At 45.0% G+C, this 20,169-nt stretch overlaps 1 protein-coding gene across 7 annotated transcripts in view; it reads left to right on the forward strand.

Moving 5' to 3' along the window:
* MTF2 (metal response element binding transcription factor 2) overlaps window positions 1-20,169 on the forward strand; it is a 411,648-nt gene that overhangs the window by 374,964 nt on the left and 16,515 nt on the right. For all 7 annotated transcript variants that reach the window (XM_069232368.1, XM_069232366.1, XM_069232367.1 and 4 more), the window contains 2 exons: window positions 17,167-17,287; window positions 17,381-17,439. In XM_069232368.1, the coding sequence (XP_069088469.1) occupies window positions 17,167-17,287; window positions 17,381-17,439 (180 nt within the window). The remainder of the gene's footprint in view (window positions 1-17,166; window positions 17,288-17,380; window positions 17,440-20,169) is intronic.

Here is a 20,169-nt window from a genome sequence, read left to right on the forward strand (position 1 = left end):
CAATGACACTGGCATATTTTGCAAATATATCTATTAGTGACATATGTATGTGGCTACATGGTCACAAGTAAACACATATTCACAACTGTTCCATGAATGTTCACTCAGAGAGACACACAAGTGGGACAAAAGGTTGTAATTATGCAAATCTATAAGAGGTTTATACTGCCAAAGAAGCAAGTTACTTGCCTCTAACAGTAGTTTTGCACCTTTGAACTAGCCTTGATTGACATGTGATGTGACCCTCTAGCCTTGTTGAGCAAAGCCCCAGCAGAAAAACACAATCTAATAATAGTGACCATTTTCTGGGGCTTTGTGGGCTTACATTTGATCAGAGGGCTCATGTTGACCTCCATGACATCAATGTCAAAAAGAACAAACACTTGCAATCCATTAGGTCTTGCATTTTCTTGAGTTAGAGCTATTGGCATTGTAACTTCATAACTGGACTTTTCTTGTCACATAAATTGGTCATACCTGCCTCATAATTTCGTCTTTTCCCACCATATATTTCCAGTGGCCCAGTATTAAACTAAAGCACTTCCATTTACCTTCTTCCTCTATCTTAAAACATATTCAATTATCATATAAACCTTTATGAGAAATACACTTTTGGTATTAGAGTGTAATGCTCAAAACACCTTATCAAAAATTATAATTTGATACGGTTTGGAGGGTGAAAGGAAAGAGGGAGTCAGGAGTAAAGATGGAGAGGACAAGTGGCCTAGTAACGGTGTCATGGGCCCTGGAGTAAGAAAGGAAAATGGTTGACTGCAATGTCAGTAGGAAAATACAGCAGTAATTAGATGAGTGAGGTCCATAGGTTTCTGGGCCCTGGTTCCACTGCACCTGTTGCTCCTTTGATAACTAGGCCTCAGGAGAGAAAGCGATGGGGCAGAAAAAGAGAAGCAAAAGGAATACAACAGACAAAAGGAAGAAAAAGAAGGGTTCGCAAAGGAATAAAACAAAGAAGGGAAAGAAGGAACAAGAATGAAAACACAACTAAGAGAAGAAATAGAGCAAATGGGTGATTCAAAAGAAGCTAGCGAACGAAAGATAAAGAGGAAATAATAATGGAAGAAGTATGAAAAAAGAGAAAAGTGAACATTAGAGGGGAAAAAGAGAGATGGTGAGAGAAACAAGCAGCAAACGAACCAGGGCCTGTGTATACTGACACATTTCCCAAATATACAGAATATGAAAACCATTATGACACTCTGGTCCCAACAAGTAACTTGTGGCTTCCATATGGGAAAAAGAGGGGTTTATACTAAAATGTAAATTGACAGCTAAACATGAGAAAAAAAACTGAAAAAGAAGGGACGGAAGAAAGATCTACAAACAAAAAAATGAAGACTCAGCCTGATTCAAAGGAAAGAGCAAGTAATAAAAGACCAAGAAAGAATGCAGGGAAGAGAAAAAGTGAAAGAATGAACGCCTGATGAAGAAAAAAGAGGAACGAAACAAGGAAAGAAATAACTGTTTTTGCGAGTTTGAAAGAGGAGGTAGGAAGAGGGAAATTCAAAAAAAGAAAAAGGGAGAGGAGTAGAAATATACAGTTGAAACACAGAGCTAAACTGTTAACGTGTGGATTTTAAGAGCTATAAAGAGTGAAGTGGGATGGAAAGAAACATTGAGAGTAAACAAAGTAAAGGAAAGAACTGAGTGAGATAGGTCAAACAGGACCCTCCCAAACAAGGATGGCAGCTAAGAATAGATTTAATTCCCTCCCCACGTCCTCAAATAGAAGCCAGAGTGTGGAACACCAGGGCACTGCAGAACAGCAGGAGGTGCATTAGCAGAGTTGTATATGAACCCAAAGCAGCAATATTGGGGCACTTCATATCAGGATTGGGGGTATAGACAGAGCTGTGTCCCAGCCCAGTGCTGGAATAACAGAAAGGCAGCGGGTGAGGAATGAGAAACGGAGCACCGTGTAATGCCTCGTATTGGAATAATGGGGTGCTGCTGGGTAGGGTTGAGGTGCACTAACAGAGTTGTATATGGGTTGCGGCACTGGACTAGTAACGGGCACAGAAGTGAGGTATGTTAATGGAGCTGTGTGTGGAACCTAGTATTGGCATGCCAGTGTTGCTGAGTAACAGACTGGAGGTGCCCTGGTGAAGCTGCAAGTGGGACCCAGTATGGGAGTGGCATTGCCTATGAACCACAGAAGCAAGGAGTCCTGAAGGAAGTTTGTGTTTGAGCTTTAGTACTGAGAAGAAATGTGCACTGAATGTTAGAATTGATGGATTTTGGCAGAGCTGTGGTGGTTCTTGTCAACTGTGATTTTGGATGTTAGACTTGAGTTCTACTGGCTGAGCTGTGTTTTGCTCTTTTGGGTCCAGTATTGGCTTGGCGTTGGGACTGAATATTACAATTGAGCTTCTGTAATGGAACTGTATGTGTGCGGGGTTCCAGTATAGGAAAGGAAGTGGCCTCGCCGGGATAGAACTGAGGTGCACTGATGGAACTGCGCCCACCATCCTTGTATTGGAACAGCAGAGTGTAGTGACTGCAAGAACTGAGGTGCTATGGCAGACAGCGTATGTAGGGTTAATGGCACAGTTGAGGGCTTGGAGTATGTGAACAGAGGTGCACTGATGGAGCTACGCCCGAGGTCCCAGTACTGGAGGAGCAAAGTGTACTGACTGCAAGAACTGAGGTGCTCTGGCATACAGCGTTTGTGGGGTTCCTGGCACTGCCACGGCTGAGGGCTTGGAGGGTGTGAACTGAGGTGCACTGATGGATCGGCAAGTGGGATCCCAGTATGGAGCACAGAAATGGGCACCTTCTCTAAGGATTGTGAAGCCCTGGTAGAGCTGGGGGCCTAGGCTATAAGCAATTGCAAGCAATCCTCTGCCCTTGCTCTCAGCACACAGAGGGAACACTCGGTAAAGAAAGCCCAAACTTAGGAAGGGCGGGAGCCAGGCAGCTGAGAGAGGGTGCAAAGAGCCAACAAAAAACAAATGTGACCTAGATAACAGCCTGATTTGTATCCTTATTTACAGCTAAGCTCAGAGGAAAAATACTCTGCAAATTAAAAGGGAAGCTTCCCTTGACAGGAGCAGGAAACAAAGTTAAAAAAAAATAAGTCCCCTACAGACCGGATGAACAGGACAAAGCGTAATTGTACAGTAGTTGGTCCCTGCTCCAACACAGAAGAAGGAGGGATAAAGAGGCATGACTGACCACTAGGAAGCAAGGATTTTTTTAATGACACTGAAACTAACAAATGAAATAGCTGGAAGCCCACAGAAGAAATATACTTGAGTATACAAGAGGTTGTGCGCCTACGCTTGACCTAAAAATCAGAACATGGAACGTTTTCAGTTCCAACTACTTTATAGGGGAATAATGCACAGTATGTGAATACACAATACTTCATTTCTGGATTCACAGGCTGTGCATTATTCAGCCATCTAGTGGTTGCATCCAGAATGTTCATTCCTCTTTTTTTTCTGCTTTGTGGGTGTAGTTGATGTCAACCATCATTTGGTCTCATGTCCATGCTCCAATATTGTGAAACGTATACCCTCGATTTCACTTCATGTGATGACTATCTGCCAATATTGGAAATTTGAAGGAAAAAGAGGAGTTGAAAAAATGAACAATATCATTGAGGAATTACAACGAATTCAAAAGCACTGAAGAAGGCTAATCTTTATTGAATTCATTGAAGATATGATTGACTGGGTGGTCGGGGAATGAGAGAAGGGTATGGAGCATAAACGCCCTTCAGAATTTGCCTAACGTGTCACTATAGTTTTTGCAGCGTGAATCTTTTCTGGATTCACATGCTGTGCATTATTCTGCCATCTAGTGATCAGGTCTGCAAATTTTGATATTCTCTCTGAGATTATTTTTTTTTTTTTATACAATGTTGTCCTTCTGCTTTCTCCACTCTTGTTTCTTGGTGAGCATCAACGGAAACACAATTTGGTGTCCCCTTGTGATGTCATTGCACTTGCCTCCTGATGTTCCCACCTTTGGTCGCAATCTTCAGATTCTTTTTTTCTGCCATTGGGTCCGGATGGTTTGTTTGTGTGCTCTTAAACTGGTAGAGGAGACGTTGAAGATTTGCAGGAAGAAGTTGTTTAAAAAGTTGTGAAGAACTGGAAATTGCATCCACGGAAGAAGTTGGCAAAATTAAGTTAGAGGGAGCGGCTTAAAATATCCAAACTTCGATGGAGGGTCCAAAATGCCCTGACTTGGGGGGGGGGGGAATTGGGGGATCCCTAGTCGGTGTGATGGAGAAAACCCCTTTCCAATTGTGCGGAAATTGCCATCACAAATACGCTCAAAAGTACATACATCCTTTGTGTAATCTCTGCCTTCCAATCGACCACCGAAGTGAGGATTGCATCACCTGTGCGTTTTTTTTTTGCTCCAAATACACTCAGAGTGAGAGTGAAGCAAAGAATGGCTCACAACTCACCGCAAGGCCAAAAGTCCACTCCATCCTTGAAAGATCTGGGCCTCTTCAGCGACGAGGAGGAAAATGTCGCTGAAGGAGCAGAGGGAGAAACCTTAAAAGGAAATTGCGAGTTCATTGGAATTGAAGAGGTACTGCCAAAGAAGAAAGATCCGAAAGGAGGTACAAGAGTCTGCTGCCTCCGTAAAAGACCCAGAGTCGAAATAATCGGACTGTGGCACACAAGGGGGCCTCGGTGGCCAAACATTCACCAACCGCAAGCATATCCCTCTAAAAGGAGTCACGCAGAGACCTCAAGAGGGCCTCCAGTAGAAAGAGACTCCCAGTAAAATTTTGTCGAAAGAAGGAAAGCTGAAGGACATGTTGATGTCCGAAGGCCAAGATCCTCAAATGGTTCGCCAAAGCCCAGAGAAAGTGCACTTATAAGGGAGGTTCGTTTGTGAAAAAAAAGGCAGACAATTTTGAGTCCCGATAACAGAGCTCTCAAAATGGAGACAAAGAGTAAGAGACTCGAGGCCAAAATGGCCGTGGTAATCCAAAAGAAAAGATAATTTGACAAACCTTTAAGTAGTTTTTAAATTCCTCCGAAAAGTTTGAAGACTACAGAGGTGGAGGTCGAGGATATTCAAGCTCCACATACTCCAAAGCCATGTTAAGAAGAGCAGAGAACCTTCTATACAGAAGAAGGAGAACAAACGTTTGATAAACCTTCAGAAGAAGGTGAATACATAGAAGTGCACCAGAGGAAGAAGTGCAGTCTTATCCATCCATGCCCTCTCCCCCAGATGGTATTGTTATTTATTACAAGGTGATAAGAAATGCGGCTGATAAATGTAATGTACAATTGGAGGAGCACAAGTCACTTGCATGTTTTCTGTTGGAAACACTCATGCCCAGTCAGCCAAAAAATCAGTACCTGCCTCTGCTGCCAAGTGTTCTACATCGGGCAGGGAAGCTTTCCAGGAGTCAGCCACCTGCAGAGCAGTTACACCAAGGGCTGAGTAAAAATACAAATTTTCATCAAAAGATCTGACCTACATAAAAAGTACTGTTGCAGCTGATTCCATAATCACAGCAACAGCTAGGAAAAGGGAAATATTCCATCTACCTTGGGGCCACCCCAGACAAAGAAAGTAAGAGGATGGAACTCATGGGCTGCAAGATAGAGAGGAGTGCAGCTAACCAGTGTCGCAATGCTAACTCAAATGCCCTGCTTAACAGACACACACCAGCATTGGGAGGAGGTAGATCTATTGAAACACCTCCCAAAACAATACAAAAAAAGGGCTGCTCATATGGTGGAGAACATGAGGAATATTGCCAACACTTGCCTAAAGTCGGTGTTCGATGCGGCTGACACTTCTAGCCATAAGTTGATGATGAGGGGTCGTGTTATGACACCATTCATGGCTAAGAATTTCAGGATTCAAGCATGAGGGTCAGGCAAATATAATAAATACACCTTTTAATGGCCAGCAATTATTTGGTAGCATGGTTGACTGAACACCTCAACCAACTTAAAAAGGACAATGAGACTGCTAAGTCCATGGAGGCTTTACAATCTAGAAGAGGAATGCGATGAGGATCTTTCGCACCAACATGGTCTAGCTCAAGAAGCACGTTTCAAGAAGGGAGTTCTCACCAGGAATTCCACAGTAGTACTCCAGCATCTGCACAGCAGCAAGCCTGGCAATACCAGCAACAGCAAGGAAGGGGGTTCCTTTTGGGGTAGAATTAAAAGAAGAGGACAGTCTTCAAGGGGAATTACAACTCTGTCCAGCAAATGACTGCATTTCGGAACCAATAACTTTCACAACATTATCACTGACAAAGGACAACAAGAAATCACAGGGGGAAGATTAAACAATTTATTTCAAGAATGGAGGAAAATAACTTCAGACAAATGGGTATTAAATATAATAAACTACGGAGATTGCATAGAATTAGACAAGTTCTCTCCAACAAGAGGGCCAAAGAAAAGGAATCATTCAAAGGAGAAGACTTCTACTTCTTAAGGAAGTCCAAGAATTGTTTGACAAACAAGCTATAGTGAAAGTCCCAAATCAGGAAATCAACAGGGAAATGATTAAACTTATTTCTTAATTCCAAAGGTAGATGGATCTGTGTCCATTCTTAGACTTCAGGTTCATCAACAAATTCATAAAGACTATAAAGTTCAAAATGACAACCTTGCAAGAAGTAATTCCACAGTTGCAGAGGGGAGCTTTTATGGCTCCAATAGACTTGAAAGGTGAGTATTTGCACATACCAATGAATGCAAAACACAAGAAATAACGAAGGTTTGTGAAAAACAAGAAACATGATCATTTCAAAGTTCTAGCCTTCGGAATAAACTCAGCCCAAGAGTGTTCACAAAATGCCTGGCACCAGTAGCAGCACACCTCAGAAGAATGGGTATTCACGTATATCCATATCTCAACGCTGGTTAGGAGGGGCACACTCCTACCCAAAATGCAAAAAAGTTCATTCAAATGGTAATGAGCACATTGTACTTCCTGGGGTTCTCATTCAAGTTAGAGAAATTGTCACCAGAACAGGAAACAAATCTTTCTGGGAGCAAAACTGAATACAATTCTGGGAAAGCGTTCCGCAGGGAGAAGAGGGCTCAATCTCTTTTGGAGGAGATTCACCAGCACCACAAGGGGTAAGCTCTGACCATGAGGTGAGGACTGTGGGGAAACTATTGGGGAAAATGGTGTCATGTATTCCCTAGGTTCCATATGTGAGACTGCATGTGAGACGAATACAAGAGTGGCTTCAAAGTCAATGGTCACAAGCAACCGGGACATGGGAAGATCTAGTGGTTGTCTCGCAGAAGCTGCAGGAAGAGGTCGCGTGGTTCAGCAGGGAAAACATTACGCGGGGAAGACTTTCAGCAACCAACTCAGTCAGTAACTTTAACCACAGATGCATCACTTATTGGGATGGGGACTACATATGGACACACTGAAGGTACGAGGAATCTGGAAGAATCAGGATGCAGTACAACACATCCATCTTCTAGAATTGAAGACGGTGTTTCTAGCAATGAAAGCATTCCAGAGACACATTCGGGGAAAGACCATAATAATTCAGGCAGATAGCACAATAGCAATGTTTTACATCAACAAGCAAGAGGGAACTCAATCTCACCCACTGTCCAGATTAGCTCAGGAACTCTGGATATGGGCTATTCAAAGGAACATAGACATATCTTCCAGGAAAGGAAATGGCAAGACAGACAAACTAAGCAGACAGGCCTCATGCCCACACAAATGGGAGCGCAATCAGAAGGTGGTATAGAAGATCTTTAAAAAATGGGGCACACCAACAACAGATCTGTTTGCAACTCTGGGAAATGCAAAATACCAAAACTTTGCATCAAGACAACCACAGCCTTGCTCTCAAGGGAATGCCCTTTCGATAAACTCATAAGCGATATTTGCATATGCTTTTCCACCAATTACACTACTACACAGTCATCAGAAAATGAAATAAGTGTCCCATGACATTTTTGGATCGCACCCTTATCGGCAAGACAAACATTGTACTTAGATATAGTACAACTAGCTTAGGGAAATTTTAAAAAAATTACCAAAATTTCAAGATTTACTGTCAGTGGAAATGGGAAGGTGCTATACCCAGAACCCAAATATTTCAAACTGATGGCATGGCACCTGAAAACATAGAATTTGGGCACATGAAAATACCAGAAAAAACAATGGTAGTATTAAGGGAAGCGAGAAAACCAGTAACGAGAAAATGCTATATGGAAAAGATTTTCACTATGGGACATAGAAACTAAATTAAAAAAAAAAGATTACAAGGGAAAAGACAGTGTTAAAATATCACTCACCTTTTACAAGAGGTTTAATATATGCATACTTAAGGGTACATCTGGCTGCTTTTGTGGCATATACAAGAGGTCAAACGGGAAGAAGTTTCACCTGTTTTCACCAGTGGTCAAGAGGTTCTTGGAAGGGGCAACAAGAATAGCAGCACCAAGAAGATTATCAGCACCTACATGGAACTTAAATTTAGTTTTTAAACAGCTCATGAAGAATTCCTTTGAACCACTACGTAAAGCCTTGCTTTAGATGCTAACCCTAAAGACGGCCTTTCTGGTAGCTATTACTTCTCTATGTAGGGTGTAAGGAAATGCCTCCTTGGCATGGTTACCCCCTGACTTTTTGCCTTTGCTGATGCTATGTTTTGAATTGAAAGTGTGCTGAGGCCTGCTAACCAGGCCCCAGCACCAGTGTTCTTTCCCTAACCTGTACTTTTGATTCCACAATTGGCACACCCTGGCATCCAGATAAGTCCCTTGTAAGTGGTACACCTGGTACCAAAGGCCCTGATGCCAAGGAAGATCTCTAAGGGCTGCAGCATGTCTTATGCCACCCTGGAGACCCCTCACTCAGCACAGACACACTGCTTGCCAGCTTGTGTGTGCTGGTGAGACCAAAACGAGTAAGTCGACATGGCACTCCCCTCAGGGTGCCATGCCAGCCTCTCACTGCCTATGCAGGTATAGATAAGTCACCCCTCTAGTAGGCCTTACAGCCCTAAGGCAGGGTGCACTATACCATAGGTGAGGGCACCAGTGCATGAGCACTGTGCCCCTACAGTGTCTAAACAAAACCTTAGACATTGTAAGTGCAGGGTAGCCATAAGAGTATATGGTCTGGGAGTCTGTTTTACACAAACTCCACAGCACCATAATGGCTACACTGAAAACTGGGAAGTTTGGTATCAAACTTCTCAGCACAATAAATGCACACTGATGCCAGTGTACATTTTATTGTAAACTACACCCCAGAGGGCACCTTAGAGGTGCCCCCTGAAACCTTAACCGACTATCTGTGTAGGCTGACTGGTTCCAGCAGCCTGCCACAACCGAGACATGTTGCTGGCCCCATGGGGAGAGTGCCTTTGTCACTCTGAGGCCAGTAACAAAGCCTGCACTGGGTGGAGATGCTAACACCTCCCCCAGGCAGGAGCTGTCATACCTGGCGGTGAGCCTCAAAGGCTCACCCCTTTGTGCCAGCACCGCAGGACACTCCAGCTAGTGGAGTTGCCAGCCCCCGCCGGCCCCCACTTTTGGCGGCAAGGCCGGAGAAAATAATGAGAAAAACAAGGAGGAGTCACTGACCAGTCAGGACAGCCCCAAAGGTGTCCTGAGCTGAAGTGACTCTAACTTTTAGAAATCCTCCATCTTGCAGATGGAGGATTCCCCCAATAGGATTTAGGGATGTGACCCCCTCCCCTTGGGAGGAGGCCCAAAGAGGGTGTACTCACCCTCAGGGCTAGTAGCCATTGGCTACTAACCCCCCAGACCTAAACACGCCCTTAAATTTAGTATTTAAGGGCTCCCCTGAACCTAAGAATTTAGATTCCTGAAACTACAAGAAGAAGAGGACTGCTGAGCTCAAAAACCCCTGCAGAGGAAGAACAGAAGACACCAACTGCTTTGGCCCCAGACTTACAGGCCTGTCTCCTGCCTTCCAAAGAAACCTGCTACAGCGACGCTTTCCAAGGGACCAGCGACCTCTGAATCCTCTGAGGACTGCCCTGCTTCAAGAAAGACAAGAAACTCCAGAGGACAGCGGCACTGCTCCAAAAGAACTGCAACTTTGTTTCAAGGAGCAGATTTAAAGACCCCTGCAACTCCCCGCAAGAAGCGTGAGACTTGCAACACTGCACCCGGCGACCCCGACTCGACTGGTGGAGAACCAACACTTCAGGGAGGACCCTCCGGCGACTCCAAGACTGTGAGTAACCAAAGTTGTCCCCCCTGAGCCCCCACAGCGACGCCTGCAGAGGGAATCCCGAGGCTCCCCCTGACCGCGACTGCCTGAACTCCATTTCCCGACGGCTGGAAAAGACCCTGCACCCGCAGCCCCCAGCACCTGAAGGAACGGAACTCCGGTGCAGGAGTGACCCCCAGGAGGCCCTCTCCCTTGCCCAGGTGGTGGCTACCCCGAGGAGCCCCCCCCCCCCCTTGCCTGCCTGCAACGCTGAAGAGATCCCTTGATCTCTCATAGGAAACCATTGAAAACCCGACGCGTGTTTGTTTTGCATCTTGAAGATTTTTCTGGATTCCCAAGCAACTCACCCACCTCCACCAGGAAGATGGGACAGATGGGGAAAAAAAAGAATCTGAAGATGGCAACTAAAGGTGTGATCATATGGAGGAAGTGCAACAACGTCACAAGGGGATACCAAATGGAGTTTCCGTCAACGCCCACCAACAAACAAGAGTAGAGAAAGGAGGACAAAAAATGTTTTAGATTTTGGAGAAAATAGCAGAATTTCTGGCCCAACCAGAATGCACAGCATTTGAATCCTGAAAGTTTTCCAAGCTGCAAAACTACACCTAAATGTAAGAAACGTTATGTTTTTTCATTAAGACAGCCACAATGTGTGCAGTCTTATTATGACAAGGGATCACATTACACAGGACTGTGAGACATGCTCTGAGTTTCAACCGAAGACCTTCAGAACTCGAGGAAAACAAAGGTGGGAACAAAGCAGAATGGTGTGATCCCAGACAAGCATAGTTTGTTACAGGACTTCGGATGGTCCAACGATGAGGAAACACATAAGAAATGTGTGCTGGTGCAAGGGGGAAGGCTCTGGCTTCAAGGAGGTGAAGCAGGAGAGTTCACAGAAAAGAACAGCGAAGGGCAGCAAGCTGAAAAACTGGCAGGTAACACATCAGGCTACCCCCAAGCTTGAGCCGAGACACTTAGAGTTGAGGCTCTTTAACAGCATGCCGATGCCAAAGTCATCAGGTATGGGGTGGAAGCAAAAACATAAAGAACACCACAAGTTATAGCCCAAGCACCCCACTGGTGCAAAACCCTCTAAACTGCCAACGGCTCTGAAAGCAATCAAGAGCTCTGGAGGGAGAAGAGTCGACCAGAAGCGGCTCTCAACATTGAAATGGAAAGCATGGACTTTGAAAACAAAAGACATCGCCTGGAGGCCGACATGGAGGCTTTGATGCAAAGAAAATAGGAGTTCAACAACTCCTTGCATGATTACCAAATTCTAAAGAAAATTTGCAAGAGGAAGATCTCAAAGAGCAGGAGTCCCCTTTGATGCCAAAGCCCCAAAAGGAAGAAGAGAAAGTCTTCAACCCTACAAGGGGTAGCAGGTGATGGATCAATACACAGACCAATACCTTCATGTCAAAACAATAGAAGGGTGGCAGGACCTAGACACCAGTTTATCTAAGGAAGGGGTCATCATATCCCTCACTTTCAGATGATTTAGCAGTGTACAATGCTCTGATCAAAAGAGGGAGAAAGATGGAGAACTAGAGCTGAATTGTCTGCTTGCTGTGTCAGCCACGCAATGACGCCTCGCTATTACAAATTGCTGCGCAACAAATCTGGCCATCCAAAATGGAAGATGACAGAAGAACTCATGCAACATCTTCTAGAGCAGCACAAGAAAAGGTCACCTAAAATTTAGAATGAAAAAAAGATCATCATTGCATTTTTAAAGTCTGCTTTAGATGCAGCAGATACAGCAAGCAGACAACTCTGTTCAAGCATGACCCTAAGGAAAACCTCCTATGGGTCAAGGTTCAAGCTGGAAAGACAGGTGGCCGTGGTCGATATGCCATATAATGGTGAAAACCTATTTGGAACTGTGGTGGATGATTTGTTCTACAGTATGAAAAAATAACACAGCAGAGGTAAAGGGTGCACCTCAGTCCACAAGACCATTCAGAGGGGGATTGATTCAGAAAAAAAAGAATCCTGAGAAGATAGTGAGCATAACCAGTTTTTCCACATGCCAACTTCACGCTGCAAATTATCGCCCGGTGCGTGCCAGCGCAACAAGAACATCTAGGTTCAACAAGGCAGATGCTTTATTGAGAAAGTGCCAGCAAAAGTGGTACCACCCCTGCTTAACCAAACATGCTCCTATTTTCAACACCAGTAAGAGACAACCCGAAGTTTTTTCTTCCAGAATGGAGAACTGTTGCCTCCAATAAATGGACATTAAACATGGTACATTATGACTATTTCTTAAAATGTAAACAACAGCTACCAGTGCCAGAATCCATCTTCTGAAGTTAAGTTAGGTATGGGGCAAGGTCCAAGGCAGCACCAACAGGTCACTTCGGGAAGCATTGGGGCGTCTGGGTGCAGAGGTGCTTTTCAGCATTGGGTGCCCTAATGTTTCCCTATGGGTAAAGAAACCATAAGCTGCATTTGGGCACTTAACAATGACTTACAGGACTGTTTTTCTGGACTTGGCGTGTGGGGCAAGGTCCAAGGGCACACCAATAGTTCACCTCGGGGGGGGTCTCTGGGGCATCTGGATGCAGAGATGGGTTATGGCGTTGGGTATTCCATTCATTTCTGTGGAGATCGGTGCAGTCAGAAAGAGGCTGCAAGCAGGGACTGGGCAGCCAGTCTTGGGGGAGGGGGGGCAGGACTCACAGGGGGAAGACTCAACCCTTAAGATCCTTGGGCACTCAGGGCGTTGGCCCACTTTTCTTCGGGCTGTGGTGTTCGGGTGCAGTGGTGTCTTTTGGCGTTGTGTTCCGGTGCAGGGGATGCTCTCTGTTGGAGGGGCCCCTGCAGAAAGAGACTGCAAGCTTTGTTGGGATGTCCACAGTGGGCAAACTCAAGATGGGCTTCACCTGGCAGCTCTCCCTGTTTTTTGGAGGCTGCAACAGCAGGACAGGTCAGTTGCTCTTCAAGGGTCGGGTGCAGCAGGCAGGCTGACAGGGTTGGCACTGATTCAGTCTTGCGCCTCAGTTCTCGGGTCAACAGGCTTCCTTGTCCATTCCTTCTTTTGTGTTCATTTCCTGGCATCAAGGGGTCCCCTAAATACTCAATTTAGGGGGCGTTAAGGTGAGTGAAGAGTAGTAGCCAATGGGCTACTTATCCTTGGGGTCACTACACCCCCTAAATGACCACTTCCTTTGGCGAGTGGGCATTACTGTGTTCCAGAATTCCTAATTCCTCCACACACAAGATGGTGGAATTCCTAAGGATGTGTTCATTTCAGGCTGGTCACCCTAGGGATGTGTCCAGCCTAGAAATGCAACACGCCTCCTGCATAGCTAATTTTCCTGCCTGTCCAGGTGCCAGCTGGGCTCTGGGGCAGAGCGGTCAACATCTGCATACCAAAGGCAGTGGTCTTTTTTGACGCCTCCTGCCTTGGAATGCATTTTTACAGGTCATCCTGTTGCGAGGGGTGTGTAGCACCCCTGCCAGATCAGGCTTTGTTTCTGACCTCCAGAAAGCATAGGCTCACATCCCTGGGGGTCAAAATCTCATCTGTTGGTGGCAGGTTGGCTAGAAATAGTTGGTGAGCCCACCAGCAGTTGGTAGATTTTCAGGGGGCACATCTAAGATCTAAAATATTACTAAATCTATCACTGGAATCAGTGAGGGTTTATTAATACAAGATATGTAATACCATACTTCCCTAGTTTCAGTAAAGCCATCATGTAGCTGGGGAACTAGTTTTGACCATTGTCCAGCACATGTATTTAAAATGGCTTCCCTGCACACTTATTATGTCTAAGAATCGACAAAGACATTGTAGGTGCATATCTGCTTTTGCAGATATGCCCACATATGTAATATAATGCACTCTGCCTTAGGGCTGTAAGTCCTGCTGTAGGGGTGACTTACAAATATTGCATTGCGTGTTTTCACTTTTGGGAGCACTTTGTCACGTAGCCTGCAATGACAGTCTGCACGGCCCAGGTGAGGGGGGGGGGGTCCCCTGAGGGTGGCACAATACGTGCTGCAGCCTTTGGGGACCCTCTTTCATACCCATGTCCTAAATACCACGGGTACTATCTACTAGGGACTTAAAGGGGTGTCAGAGGTATTGCCAATTGGGGAACAATTGCACAGTTTTAGGGAAAGGGATCTGGCACTTGGGATATGGATAGCAGGAGCACAGTGCACTTTGTCGAAACTGCATCAGTTACCAGGTAAATAAGTGGGGGTGACCATGTCAAAAAGTGGCACTTTCCTCCAGTGTATCCTTGTGTATTTCTAATTAAGGCTCTTACTTGGTGAGAGCTTGTAATTTACTCACTAAGTATGTGATTAACTCATAAAGGCTATGAGGAAAGTGGACTTAAGTTTTAAAAATCTCAAAGACTTCCATCGCCCTTGGTATGCAGATCTAGCTTCCCTCAAAGCAGAGAGTGCTGTTCCAGACCACCTCCCACTCCACCCCCCCTTTCGCTCCCTTCCTGTCCTAGGGCCCATTTGGCACCTGGACAGGTGGGAAGATTAGTAGTAAGAGAGGCGTGCACACCGCTCAGGTTAGTCCCACCCCTAAGGTGAGCTGCCTGATGTGGACACATCTTTTGAGAGTCTGCCATCTTGTTGATGGAAGAACTAGGAACTCTGGGGCAGGCCTATGCCCACTTCTCAGAGGAAGTGGCCATATAGGGGACGTAGTGATCCCAGTGGTAAGTATCCCATTGGGTACTACCCTACACTCCCCTAAGTTCAGTATTTAGGGGAGCGGGTTCTTGCTGACCTACGAACGACACTCGAGCTGAGGAGCACCTCAGCACCTGGCCGCCCCAAACTGAGGAGGAAGCAACTGACTTGGCACCAATCCTGCTGGCCTGTCTGCTGCTCCCGCCAAATTGCACCTAATCGTCTTGTTCTGCAAGCTGTCGTGCCTTCTAAAGCCTGGGTGGAGGACTGTCTGCATTCAACAAAAACCCAGAAACTCTTCCATGGAATAGCGGAGCTGCTTCCTTGTATTATTCAGGCACCTCAAAAGACCTGAGGGGTCTCCAGACCCTCAGAACCCGACAACGGAAAGCACCACTGCAACCTTGCCGCCTAGCCTGAGTTAAAGTGTGCCAGGGGTGCCAGCGTGGTCCCCGGCCCTCCAGAGACAAAGTCCACCTTCGACTTGCCCACTGTGAACTCACCAATGCCGCCTGCAGCCTCTGTTTGCAGGCCCCCTTGACCCAGAGTGCTCCCAGTATTGAAAACCCAACGCCTCTAGACCCGTCGCGCATGGCTTGTGGAGAAGAGAGGACCTACGGTGTCCCCACATCCTCGAGCCTCATGAGAGCTGAGGCCACTTGTTGGGTCAGCCCGACTGGCTTCCCAGTCCAAGCCTGCACCCTCCTTTTAACCGGACCGATCCCCATAGACTAACATTAAGCACCCGCCGCTGAGGAGCACCTCTGCACCTGGCCGCCCCAGTGCCACCCAAGGTGACCTGTTGGTGCTGCCCTGGACTTCACCTCGTTCTTAACTTAAGTCCTGGAGATTTGTCCTGTAAGTCGCTGTACTATACCTGCATGCAGTATTTGTTTTTCTCCATAGGATAACATTGCCGGCTCTGAAGAATGCACTGTGTGTCGACTTTTAACCCTCAACATACCCAAAATGTACTAACCTAATCCTATTGATTCTGGTGCCTAAATATGTATTAAGATACTTTTTATCTTTGTAAACTGGTGTGGATCTTTTTCTTGAGTCGTGTATCTCATTTACCTATAGTGAATGTGCAGCACTCGTCTCTGATAAGCCTAAGGCTGCCCGATCACACTACCCCCAAAGAGAGCATATTGGGATTGTTAGGGCTAGCTCCTGTCTGCTATTAATGGAACCACTGGACTCTTTGCACACTATACTTAATTTTGGTATAGTATATAAAGAGCCAGCTTCCTTCATAGACTAGTTATGACGGCAAATCCAAAATGTCTTCTAAAAGTAATCCCACACTTCCATGTTTACCAAGCTACTATCATTTTGCCAAAAACCAAAATCGCAAACAGAAGGAGCCTTTAACAAGCTAGATGTTTGAAGGGCAGTAATGTAGTACTTGCAAGAAACAAACCGGCACAGATAGCAAAACCCTTTCTTTGTTTCCTGTGCTGCAGCTGGCAAAGATTCACCAGTAACCAAGGGAACTATCACATGATTGATAGTACAGATAAGTCAGACATGCTCCAAGATAGCAGAATTACCATTAGGAGAGAAACCTAGCACACACTCGCAGAAGATGGGAGCAACCGTAGCATTAATTACCAGTGAGTTGGGTAATGACATTTGCAAGGCAGCCACATGTTCATGCATCCACCAGGTGCTACTGTGTGGATATTCCAACTACCAGAGAAGTGCTAGTGGGACAGCAAGTACTTCTTTTTGCAAAAAGCCACTTATTTCAACCCTGCCTCTTGAAGGAAGGGTGTGCCCTTTCAAAATCTGTGCACAGCATGTAAATCCTGGAAATACTCTGTTCAAATCTAAATGTACCTGTAGCATTCGTTTTTCAGCTTGCGGCCCTCCCACCTCCTGGGAAAACAAAATCATGTGGAACATAAATGAAGGTAATTGAAAGTGACCCCTGGAAAGTCAAACAATACTAACAAGTTGCCATGGGGAAAAAAAGAATCTGAAGATTGTGACCACGGGCAGATACTTCTAAGAAGTGTGTCTCAAATCATTTGAGGATGAACATGGCACCAAGTGGTAGTAGACATGAGATACCCGTACCAAAAAAAAAGAGAGAGAACGAACCTTCCAGACCCAAACACTAGATGACGGAATAATGTAAATCATGTGAATCCAGAAAGTTCTTCAGGCTGCAAAGTACTTTTAAAGGTAAGTAACTTGTTTCTTTTTCAGGTATGAATTTTTGTCTCCTAACAGGAAACATTTCTGCCATCAAGTACAGGCCAATTAAGTATTTCTGATTTTCCTTTCCAGAGACCACAGTAATGGTGAAGTGAAGATGTTGAAAAGAAAGCCCGTAGGTCGTCCACCCGGACCACATATAAGAAAGATCCTTCAAATTTCATCTGAGCTGCCATCTTTAGTATGTTTGGAGGTAATTAGATGTTTAATAACTGATGAAAAAATATTGAAAACCTTTCTAAATCATCCTTTTTGTATTAAATGTTGTTGTGCATTCTTTCTTCAGAATGAAGACCCAGTTGCTTCGCAAGAGGATTTTACTCCAGATTCCCCACATAATGGAGGGTAAACAAAATCTTGCTTCTAATCTTTAAGTGTATTAATATCAATATGATATAACAATGTATGATTGTAAGGAAATCTGTAATAGCCCGGGTAAATTAAGAGATGTGCTACTATGGATCTTTTAATGTCCTGTTGGTCATAAGTCTCACTCTGGAGGTCAGATAATTGCACAGTCTGTTATTTTCCTTTCTCTGCACCTTCTGTGTGGCAGATAGGCTGATATGCTTATGAAGAAACATTATACATAAATCGTGCACAAGGGTATTCTCACTCCATGGGGATTCAAGAAATTATCTTTATGGTTTCACAACTAGTTACTATTAATGTCAATCAGAGCTTAAGGGGCACAGAAGAAAAGTTTGGAATAATAGTTTTAAGTTCACAACCAGTCTCCTCCACGAATTCAGCTTCATCATGGAAAAGTCACTGTTGAGTTGCATCTTACTAAAATGAATCTAAAGTGCAAAAAAACTGAACCAGAGTCCATCAAGCAGAACTTTTCCTAATACTTGTCTGCTAAACACTCTTCCTCAAAGATTATTTACAAAACTCTTTCTTCAAATGTTTCAGGCTCTCCTCATAGTTAGCTCTAGCTGCAACCTACAAAAATATAACACCTAACTTTTATAAGTCATTCTCAAGCGATCCAGGAAGAATACCAAGGCTTGTGCATCCATAGAGAGAAGTTCCCTACAGTAACTTTTTCCCCTTTTTTAGTGACTCTGAGATCAAGGGAGCATGCATTTCTGATACACGCAGGAGCAATATGATAAAAACAGATTTCTCACCTTGTGAATTCCTCCAGACTGGATCTAGAGAATATTGATAGTGCTCCTTGCATGCTTCAGTAAGTGGCATTGTTCAATTCCACTTCTGATCCATCCCAGGTGTGACATCTGGCCACTATATCTGCACCACCTCAGTGCACTGACATAATTTCCTTTCTTTCTGTTCCTTCCAATGCATATGCAGAGCTCCTTCTGAATCCTGTCAGACTTACAGTTTGGTATTTTCCTACATTTTTCAGTGTGCAAGGGATGTCCCCTCCAAAAACAGAGTTTAAAACTTTCAAGGACTGCAACCAACAAATGTCTGTGATAGATATCCGTGATCTCTGGGGGGCTCCGCTCCAGGCCCAGTTCAGCAGTGCGCTTATGCTGCACAAAGTTGAACAAGAGGTCCATCTGTTACCGCAAAGTCAAACTTGTCGTTGTGGATCTTTGGGGGAAGTCAAAGAAGTCCCAGTCGAGGTTGAAGATGCAGTCGGGATAATGAACCTTATGTGAGACTACCCCTACAGGTAAGTAACTTGTTTCTTGTTCAGGTATGTGAATGTTCCTCTCCTTACAGGAGACATTACTGTCATAAAGCACAGGCCAGTTAAGTATATCTAGTTTTCCCAAGAAGCACATAGATTCCAAACACAGGTCCCCTTCTTCCAGCCACTCTCACCCTTCGGAGTTGCTTGACCCTCCTAGTACTTGGAGGCCATGGAGTTGACTCCCCTTTTTTCGGAACCCATTCTGTAATTTGATCCCAATGTGCTCCGCCGTCCCTGGTCTGTTGGTGACACTTAAACAACGCCACAAGTTTAGAATGCCCCAATATAGAATATTTGGTACACTTCCGGATTTCTCTGGAGCGCCTTCGGGCCTTAAGGATCTCAGATGGCTTCTAGTATGGTTACTGCCAGCAGATCCATCCCCGTCTACATGATTTGACTTTGCTTTGAGTCCAGCCCCACCTCCAAGCCTGGTGTCCCTGGCTCCTGCACTGATGCAACATGCAGCACCACATCTGTTTAAACCGAAGCCAATATTATCAACAACTCCCACAACCCCTTGACCAAAAAAAAAAAGTCTGTGCTCCCATTCAGAATCAGAACCCTCCCAACCGCATGTCGTTGCCAGCACTGTTGATGTGGATGATCCTTATGATCCTTATGATGAGGAGAACATAGTTGTGTACCCACAGGATGCCAGTAGCCTGGACACCTCTTCAGACATTGGTCTTTCCTTATCTTTCCTTCTTTGCCATTGTGATAGAAGAGTGGCAGAAGTTTTAGACCTCACACTGCCCACATCAAATATAAAAACAAATGTATTGAGGTACCTTGCTGCGACCAAGAATCCTTGTATAGCACGTGGGCAAAGCCAGGATTTTGCCTCCTCTTCCCCATAAATAGACACATGGTAAGGCGGCATGGACCTGCCCCTGGGAACTGGATGTTCTACCAAATTCAGAAAGCTTAGTAGTGTAAAGATTTCCTACACGCCTTAACTCTAAAGCGCCCCCGACTTTCCCCAACAGAATGCTATCCTCCTCCAGCCTAGTCCTTGAGTCTGTCTATACTAATTGCCTCCTAGGCAGGTACATGTGCTGTGGGACAGAGTGGTAAATATGTTGCCAGCTGCCCTGGATGAAATACGACCAATGTTACAACACCTGATTTTGAATGGCCATGATTCTGTGATATACTCTCTTTGCTGAGGCCTGAATATAACATACTAGCTGTAGGTCAGTTAGAAACAGCATGGTGTTTCAGCAACCTGCATGGATTTGCTCCAGAGCCTTCTCTTCAGGTGTCCAACATTCACTCTCCGACATGTCCGTCGATGGCTCTAAGCTGTTTAAAGCAAAGGCGGATTTGGCTATAGTTAGATTTAAAGAGGGCAAAGCCACTGCACACTCTCTAAGCCTGGCTCCACATGTTCAGTAGTTCCTTAATCA

The sequence above is a fragment of the Pleurodeles waltl genome, chromosome 4_2 (assembly GCF_031143425.1).
Source record: "Pleurodeles waltl isolate 20211129_DDA chromosome 4_2, aPleWal1.hap1.20221129, whole genome shotgun sequence".
Classification (NCBI taxonomy): Eukaryota; Metazoa; Chordata; class Amphibia; order Caudata; family Salamandridae; genus Pleurodeles; species Pleurodeles waltl.